The 9990-nt window shown below is 43.6% G+C and overlaps 1 protein-coding gene across 1 annotated transcript in view; it reads left to right on the forward strand.

Moving 5' to 3' along the window:
- ADAMTS8 (ADAM metallopeptidase with thrombospondin type 1 motif 8) overlaps positions 1 to 9553 on the forward strand; it is a 77855-nt gene extending 68302 nt beyond the window's left edge. The window contains exons 7-9 of the mRNA XM_063943631.1: positions 672 to 844; positions 2993 to 3168; positions 3289 to 9553. Coding sequence (XP_063799701.1) covers positions 672 to 844; positions 2993 to 3168; positions 3289 to 4024 — 1085 coding nt within the window. The 3' untranslated portion in view covers positions 4025 to 9553. The remainder of the gene's footprint in view (positions 1 to 671; positions 845 to 2992; positions 3169 to 3288) is intronic.
- Positions 9554 to 9990: the final 437 nt, after the last annotated feature.

Below are 9990 nucleotides of genomic sequence, written 5' to 3' on the forward strand. Positions count from 1 at the left end.
TTGGATTATTTCATACTTTCTCTATCCATGTCGGCATAGAGTTGGTTATAAACCTTGTGGCGAGCGCAGCGAGCCACCGTGCCCGAAGCGTGGCGAGCGTATGCCTTTCTACAATTGGGGGTCCCAGATGACAAAACTATCCACACAAACCACAAAAATGCAAAAAAACATGGTGTCTACCTTTTTCATGTCGACCATTTTCATGTCGACCTTTTGACCCTGTCGACCTTTTGACCCTGTCGACCTAAAGTCTGTCTAACATATGGTGTCTATCTATTGACTGTCTAACTAGACACTATCTATCTTTCATACCGGAACCATCTGTACATACGGTATATTTCTTGTTCTCCCTTTTATTCCACTGTACTGTGATACGAAATCCTCGTGGTGCCTTATATATAGAAGATAATAATACAGGGTGTGGAGTGGCATATAATTTGAAGATCACCAATTGTATTCTCTCTTTCAAAACAAAACACCAAAGTGAAGGGAGCCATAAAAACCAACAGAGATTTGTGGCAATCCACAAAAAATATCCATCTCTCTTCAAGCTAATACCATTGTGATAGGACCTGCCCGCCCCCCCAAACCTCCCCCCCCCTCCACCGTCGCCCAGCTGAAGTGCGTTTTTTATGCCTTGATGTATAGCGTTTTCTAATTCTGATTTCTAGAGAAGAGTTTCCGAGAAGTTCAGTGTGAAAAATACAACACCTATAACTATACGGACAGGCACGGGAACCTCATAGAGTGGATTCCTAAATTCTCTGGTGTGTCCTCCCGGGATCGCTGCAAGCTAATGTGCCGGGTACGTGGGGGGAGTGAATTCAAAGTCTTCCAGTCCAAGGTGAGCCGCCACTCTTATTGTTCTACGGAGTCTAACTTGATTTATATCTCAGTGTGTAATTCTCTCCCAAACCTTAAAATGCTGCTGCCCAACTTTCCACCTAATTTATTATGGAAGTTACAGGTGATTGCAATAGTAAAAAAGGAGGAAGTTCAGGAGCATTAAGTGTGAACTCTGGGCGTCTCCTACGTCCTAAGTAACAGCAATAATGTCATGTCTAGATATAGGCCCTCATTCTGAGTTGATCGCTCACTGACGATTTTCACAGCGCAGCGATCAGGTAGAAAAACGGCAATTCTGCGCATGCGCATGGTTCGCAGCGCGCATGCGCTAAGTACTTTCACACAAAACTTTGTAGTTTTACACAAGCTCGAGCAACGCTTTTCAGTCGCTCGAGTGTTCGTTGTTTGATTGACAGGAAGTGGGTGTTTCTGGGCGGCAACTCAGCGTTTTCAAGGAGTGTGCTAAAAAACGCAGGTGTACCAGGTAAAAACGCAGGAGTGGCTAGAGAAACGGGGGAGTGGCTGGCCGAACGCAGGGCGTGTTTGTGACATTAAACCAGGAACTAAACCTTTCGCGATCGCACTTCTGCTAAGCTAAGATACACTCCCTGAGGGCGGCGGCCTAGCGTTTGCATTGCTGCTAAAAGCAGCTAGCGAGCGATCAACTCTGAATGAGGGCCATTTTTATGTAGGGATCAGTATGGAAACCCGGCGGCCGGGATCCCGACGTTCTAAATACAGACATCGGGATCCCGATTGCGAAGAAGCCGACAGGGGTGAGTAAGGGGTAATATACCCTCTTCCCTGCCCCCCTAACCCTCCCTGCCTGCTGCCTAACCCTAACCTCCCCCTCAGTGCCTAAACCTAAGATCCCGTCCCCGCTGCCTAACCCTAACCCTCCTGCCCCGTAGCCTAACCCTAACCCTCAGAGGGGGGTGCCTAACCCTAACTCCCCCCTCCTCCCCGCACCCTAACCCTCCTAGGGCGTAGCCTAAACCTAACCCTCTCCCCGAAACCCAAACCACCCCCCTTCCCCACCACCACCCCTGGCGGGGCTTACCTCTTCAGCGGCGCAATGTCAGGACATTCGGCATCCTGGCTGTCGGGATTTCAACGCCGGGATGTCTACCTATTCGAGGTGCCAGTGTCGGCATTCTGAATGGTGTCGGGATTCGGCGTCGGTAATCTGACTGCATCCCGTTGTGTATACCATTTATTATTATGCTGAGGTCTGTGATTCATACAGCTGCTGTGATGACAAGTGACACACAGTATTTGTATATATTATTATTTATTTGTGTAGTGCCACTGTATTACTCATCATTTCAATGGAATTCTGAGTCATTCATATCAGTCTCTGCCCCATTGGAGTTTATACAACATGTAGGAAACCACACTGCAGATGCTAAGTAACAAGCACTTGTACTCACAACACAGGTGCAATCAGTGGAGAATGAGCAAAACGCTACAGTAACATCTGGAAACCTTAAACACCACAAACTGTATATAGCCCATAAAATGGAACATTCTGCAGATCTTGGACCTCTCACGTAAATACTCTGCTATGTGTCAGGTTCAGGATGTCTTGTTCAGTTCTACAGAAATGTTCTGCTTACATCAGCCTGTGTCATCTAGATGGCTAGACTCATTGTCCTTTCTCCTGGGGACACAGATTAATAATCCAATAAAATGTGAAAGCCAGTGACGTGTGGTGGGGTGAGGCAGGTGAGGCAGAGCCTTTCCTGTCATACTAACGTTTGCAATAGAGGTTCAACTGTATAAAGTATATGAAAAATACAAAGAATATGTTTGAATTATCTACTTTGCATTATTCTAATCATTTTTATAGCCAAAACTCTGGAGTAAAAAGTCTATGGCAGGTGAGACAGTACCTCACCTGCCTATCTTTTCCACACATCTCTGATCAAAACTCACCAAATTTCCAGGAGTTTATACTGCTGCACCTGTGTATAATGCCCAGATGTACCCTTTGGCTCATATATTGCATGTAAATATGGCTCTGGTGCTAGCCAATGCCTCCTGAGCTATTTAGATCACCGCACATCCCTGGTGAAAGCACGCGTTGTAATGACTGATAACCTACATGATAGTCACTGGCTATGTTTTCCCTTGTTCTCCCTGGCAGGTGGTGGACGGTACCCTGTGTGGGCCGGAAAGTCTGTCTGTGTGTGTCCAGGGTCAGTGCGTCAAAGCTGGGTGTGATCACGTATTACATTCCTCCAATAAACTGGACAAGTGCGGCGTGTGTGGGGGAGATGGATCGAGCTGCAGGAAGATATCTGGATCACTCAACAAGTCTAAGTAAGGCATTTAGTGTCTTTTCTAGAGCTCTTATAGCACCGTATTGTCAGCCTCATAAGTCCATAGTGGAATAACTATATTGGAATCCATTAATCAATATTGATACATGTCTACAAACAGGTATGGATATACAGATATCGTCACCATCCCAGCTGGAGCCACCAACATAGATGTAAAGCAACGCAGTCACCGTGGTATCATATATGATGGTATCTACCTGGCAATCAAGAAAGCAGATGGAAGCTACCTTCTAAACGGGGATTTTATGGTTTCTTCCATTGAGCAGGATGTGCATCTAAGAGGAACAATATTGATATATAGTGGCTCCAACACAACACTGGAGAGAATACAAAGCTTCCACTCCCTGCCAGAACCACTGACGATACAACTCCTCCGTGTCGTTGCAGAGTCTGTCCCACCCAAAATTAAATATACATTCTTCATCCCTAAGAGTTTGCCATATGGACGACCAAAAGCCAAGGATAAAGTCTCCCATCATTTACTTAGACCATTATTCATTTCTCAGTGGTTTTTGGGAGACTGGTCTCAGTGTTCTAAGAGTTGTGGTTCTGGCTGGAAAAGGAGGACAGTAGAGTGCCGAGATATGGAGGGAAGGCCCTCAGACCTTTGCCCACAAGAGCTGAGACCTGAGGACATTCGGGCTTGTGGGGACTTGCCCTGCCCAATGTGGAGAGTAGGTAGCTTGTCACATTGCTCTCAAACTTGTGGAGAAGGAATAAGGACACAGAGGGTCTTTTGTGTGGACTACACTGGGAAAGAGACAGAAGAGGACAAATGTGACCTAAGAAAACGTCCCGAAGGTGCTGCAGTTACTTGTATGCTGGAGGAGTGCTAATGACAATGTGGCATAGATATAGCATAGAGGCAGCTATAAACGTTAGCCCCCATTGCTGCTGCTGTTGGACATGGATATCCATTCTGTTGGGCCTTAGAACATTTGCTTTAATAGAATATATGCGAATTCCAAAGGATCACATTTCACTTCCAGCTTTATGCTTGGTTACACTATTGAGTACTGCAATCAGCTGGTCCACAAAGCTAACTCACCTATCTGACAGTACAGGTTCCACCAGCAGCAGTGGGAGCAATATGTGCAGTATGCGACAAGAGCGGGATATTGCCCTGTTCTACTAAAGACTAACTGCACAACGGAGACACACAAGATGTGTCAGAAACAGGCTAGAATCTACCTCACTAGAGTATCCCTAACCTTGTGTATCAGCTCCATGTCCAATATCTTCTCACAGAAAACTCTGAATTATCTATTGTACTTTTTCTTTTTTTTATCTTTGTTGCAAGGAGGTCATACTTTGTGTCACAGGATGTCGAAACCATGTTGCATAATTAGCTCAGTGTTCTTTCCCTCAGGCCAGCACAATTTGAGAGGAATGTGTTTGTAAATCTGGTTTCATCACACACTGAACCTTTATATAGCTATTCGTTTATCTCGTACTAGATAGATATAATTGGAGATGTAGGATATTACCAGTACAGGAAAGTGATGATATTATGTGAACTAGATGTACAGTACGATGACTGTCCAGATGTTACTTATTAATGTAACTTGTTATGAGAGCACTAACCGGCTTATTTATATTACCTCAGTACCAATAAGCTACTACAGGTCACCTCTCATTTCCCTACCACAATGTCTGCCATTGCTCCATACTATTAAGTAAATCTGTAATTAAGAGAGTACACTAGGGAGTTTATTGCACAGTATAAGGTATAGAGCCGGTGATCAGCTTAGGAGTGGGGGAAATAGGTGGTTGGTGCAGTAGGTGCAGAAAGTAAAAGATCAGATTTTGTTACTTGGATCACTTGTACAGGCTTCAAATCAAAACACTTTATATAATGAGGTTTTGTACTCAGGTAGCTTCTGAACCTTCTGTAGCCTCCAAGATAAAAGGGTGGAGGAGATTCAGTTATCTGATATCCAAGATTAAAAAAGATAGACATTTCCTTTTGTGCACTGAAAGAGGAAACTGCAAATCCTTCACCTGATCATTACTTTTTTGAGGACTTCTGTAAACCATTTATGGTTAAATGCTTTACCTGGGATGTCTGCCAGTGACTCTCAAAGTCACGAGTGCAGTAAGTGCAACTGTATAGTGGTTCTTTCTGTCCTCTCCCCAGGGAGAAATCTCAATCTGAAATATGTTTTTCTCCAGTTCATTAAATTAACGGAAAGTAGTAGGTGGAAATTACAACTCAAGAAAGTAGCAATGGGCCATTTGGAGTCCTCCGATTTGTGACTGTCCTATTTGGAGGACTACATTGGAACAACTGGGACATGCGTGAATAAAACTATGAGCTGCTTAGAGCGCCTTCTGCTCTTGCTCATTGCTGTGTAGCTTCAGCCAAGGAAAGTGCCCCATGTAGGCCAATAAAAGGTGGCAAATGTTCCCTTCTGCCTCCCCATAGCGATGCCCCTGAATGGAACCAAAGAAAACGCTCATTCTATTTTCATCCAAACCCTTAAGTTACAACTAGTATATCAGACACGTGTAAAAAGAATGAAGACTGAATAGTTAAACACTAAGTAATATATTAGAAGAGGTTCTGGATTGCGATCTTACAATATATCCAATTCTCTTTCCTATAGAATGCCAATTTTGGGACGGATTCAAAGTTGGGATCAAAGCAAAAAAACAAGTAACTGTGCACTTTAGTAAAAACATGTTGCAGCGCAGGTGGGGCGCAGAGGCATAGATGTACATACCTCCCAACATTGGGAAGGTCAGGACTCCAGCGTGCCTTGCTGGCCAAAAAGGGGGTGTGACTATGGAAAAAGGTGGCATGGCTTTGCGGGAATGCCGCGATCGTGAGCCAAGCCTCCCATTTTCATCGTTGTGGGGGCATGTCCTGCACTCTATGAGCTGCTGGCCATGCCGCCCAGCCCCTCTGTCTCCCATGAATAGATGCTGCTCTGCTAAGTAAAACAGAGAATGAGAGGTGGGCTTCCAACTGCCCCCCCCCCCCATGGGAAACTGCGGCCCACGAGTGAGACAGCGGTACAGTCCCCCCCAAAAAAGTGACTGTCCTGCAAAAATTGGGACAGTTGGGAGGTATGGACAGTTGGGAGGTATGGACCCTACACCACTCACTGTCAGTCACCACCCCACAAAGATAGTCACTGTAGAACTTCTATTAATCAGAGCTCCGTCTTGCCTTCAATTAATGCACCACTTCCCCAGTGACCGGAGAAGGGGGAAAGGGACAACACAAGCTCTGCTTCCAGCAATAGAACAGTGTGAAGTGGAGATATCTTATTCCATGGCCATCAATGATCTGCGACCAGTAAAGGACAAATAACCTAGAATACCAGATGTCATTCCCCAATACCTATGCTACATACATAATAACATCGTTTCTGAGGTTGAAACAAGACAATTTGTCCATCGAGTTCAACCTATTTGTGTTCCCCTACGCTGTATTTTTTTCTGGACTAATCTAACGTGCGCTAAAGTCGGCCGTTATGTTTATTATTCTTTTTTGTAACTATAGCGAGTGATCTATGCACCATACCCCTGTATATCCTTATCCTTTAGGAATGTATCCAGCCCATTCTTAAAAATGTTGACCGAGTCTGCCATTATCACACTCTCAGGCAGGGAATTCCAAAATCGTATTGTCCTAACTGTGAAAAAAACTTTTTTGCCTTAGTGTACGAAACCTCATCTCCTCTAACTTAAGCGGGTGTCCACGTGTTTTCTGTGTCGATCTTACTAAAAACAGATCGCGCGCAAACTCTATGTATTGTCCCCTTATATATTTATAAATGTTGATAATGTCCCCTCTTAATCTCCTCTTTTCCAGTGTAAACATGCCTGGCCTTGAAAGTCCTTTCCTGGTATTCCAGCATCTCCATTCCTCTGATTAGTTTGGTTGCCCGCCTCTGAACCTTTTCTAGCTCTAGGATATCCTTTTTGTAGTATGGTGCCCAAAATTGTGCACAGTATTCATGATGTGGCCTCACTAGGGATTTATATAATGGGAGTATAACACTCTCGTCCCTTGCATCAATTCTCCGTTTTATGCATTCTAATACCTTGTTTGCCTTCTTTGCTGCAATCCTACTTTGGGTATTGCTGCTCAGTTTGCTATCTATATGAACACCTAAGTATTTTTCCAGTACAGAATCCCCTAAATTCACCCCATTTAGTGTGTATGTGTTATTTATGTTCTTGGTACCAAAGTGCATTACCTTACACTTGTCTGTATTGAAACCCATTTTCCATTTTGCTGCCCATGATTCCAGTTTATCTAAATCATTCTGGAGAGACTCAGCATCACCCTCCGAATTTCTAACCTTACACAGTTTGGTATAATCTGCAAAAATTGACACCATGCTCTCTAGACCTACCGCTAGATCGTTAATAAAAATGTTGAACAATAGTGGTCCAAGTACAGACCCTTGTAGCACACCACTTAGTACTTCACTCCAATTTCAAAAAGTGTGGGATGTGTGACACTGCATTAGCTTTGTAGCCAAGTTCAAGCTACTGTGCTCTGTGATCGGTACTTTAATGGTAAAAGTGGATGACATCTTCCATGTGATTACTAACAGGAAGGTTGTCAGGTACAGGAAAACCTTTACCCCAGCTGTCTGGATAAGACATACCTGTGAATGTTACCAGTAGGCGTCTACTACAAAGCCTTTTATATTTTGGGTTTAGCTGAGCCTTAAGGGACACGTTCACTGCAAACTCTTATTGTCTGATGATGTGTTGACCGGCCGGAGCAGAAGTCGATAGACGTCTGATTGGCGACAGCTGGCCATTCTCAGCAGAACTCCCTCCCGGTACCTCACATCTAAGGCTGCTGTTGTGAATTTACTGGGAACACTAAAATAGATTTGTTGTGCAAGACTCTTGATCTCCTACTTGCCAAATATGTGTTACAGTTACAGTCTGACACATGTCCTGTTGTGTTCCAGGACAAAGCAATACATCACAAAGAATAACTACTCATTTACAGAAGGACTAGGTGTTCTAACACTTAGCACCCTTTTGTGCTATGTATTGTAACGAGGGTCATTATAACAATTCACAAACTTATCGAACTACTTGAAACAAAGTCATAGTGAAGCTCTAGTGTATATGCAGCCCCTTAAATACCAATACCGCTCCTATAATAGCTGTGCTGGCTGTTCCCTAATAAATTATTCCTAGTGCAATGGTTAATCTGAGATAAGCGTTCCTCTGGGTGGGGTGGTTATGCGGTTTCTGACAGACAACAGCTGGAAAACATGTGGGATTTCTGTATGAATTTCCAAACAGGCTGTGTGGGAATAATTGTGTATGGAGACCTGGTCTGAGAGGAGGAAAGGACATGTCTCGGGCCAATCGGAGATCCTGCTTCTAGCATTACATTCCCTAATCTGTGTGACGCTCCAGGAGCAGGACATCAGCCTTTGGAAAAGTAGCTCCTGGCCTGTAGCAATACTCACCGTATAGTCAGCGCAAATGGAACCCTTAAATTACTTATTGATCGAAACTGTAGATGAATCTAGGCCCTCATTCCGAATTGTTCGCTCGCTAGCTGCTTTTAGCAGCATTGCACACGCTAAGCCGCCGCCTACTGGGAGTGAATCTTAGCATAGCAGAATTGCGAACGTAAGATTAGCAGATTTGCGAATAGAAATTTCTTTGCAGTTTCTGAGTAGCTCGAGACTTACTCTGCCACTGCGATCAGTTCAGTCAGTTTCGTTCCTGGTTTGACGTCACAAACACACCCAGCGTTCACTCAGACACTCCCCCGTTTCTTCAGACACTCCCGCGTTTTTCCCAGAAACGGTAGCGTTTTTTCGCACACACCCATAAAACGGCCAGTTTCCGCCCAGAAACACCCACTTCCTGTCAATCACACTCCGATCACCAGAACGAAGAAATTTCTTCGTTAAGCCGTGAGTAAAATACCAAACTTATTAGCAAATTTACTTGGCGCAGACGCACTGCGAACATTGCGCATGCGCATTAGCGACTAATCGCTCCGGTGCGGAAAAAAAATAACGAGCGAACAACTCGGAATGAGGGCCCTAGTTCTCTCTGACAGTGAAAACGTATGAAGATCCCATTTTCTGTATTAGTGTAACCATTTATTGTGGCAGCTGGTAGAACATTGAGGCTCCTCAGTAAAGCATCAGGATAATCACACTGAATAGGACGAGGTAAAAGTCACTTGCTGCTTACCTAGCTACGCAGTGGCAAACGCAGGATTTGCATGGGGGGGTTTCTAGAACTGGGCGGAGCCAATCACGGGGGTGGGGACTGAGGTGACCCAGTATATGCTGGGTCCGTAAAACTAGTGTGTGTGTGTGTGTGTGTGTGTGTGTGTGCGTGTGTGTGTGTGTGTGTGTGTATATTATATATATATATATATATACACACACACATATATACATATATCTACACACACACACATATATATATATATATATATATATACACACACATACATATACACATATACATAGCATATTAAACATGCATACATATATATATATATATATATATATATATATATGTACACACATACAGTACACATATATATATACACATGTATATATATATCATGTGTGTTTATATGTATGTATGTATTTATGTATATACATGTGTATATATGTATGCACATGGATATATATGTACTATAATTAAAATAAAGTAAACTTTTATTGCACTTACAAGTGCCACCAGGAAGACAGCAGGCTGCACAGGACGCTAGACAGTCATTAATAATACTCATGCAGCTAAAAAAAAAAATATATATATATATTTTTTTTTAGTGGAGGGGGGTTTC

This window comes from Pseudophryne corroboree, chromosome 10 (assembly GCF_028390025.1).
Source record: "Pseudophryne corroboree isolate aPseCor3 chromosome 10, aPseCor3.hap2, whole genome shotgun sequence".
Taxonomy (NCBI): Eukaryota; Metazoa; Chordata; class Amphibia; order Anura; family Myobatrachidae; genus Pseudophryne; species Pseudophryne corroboree.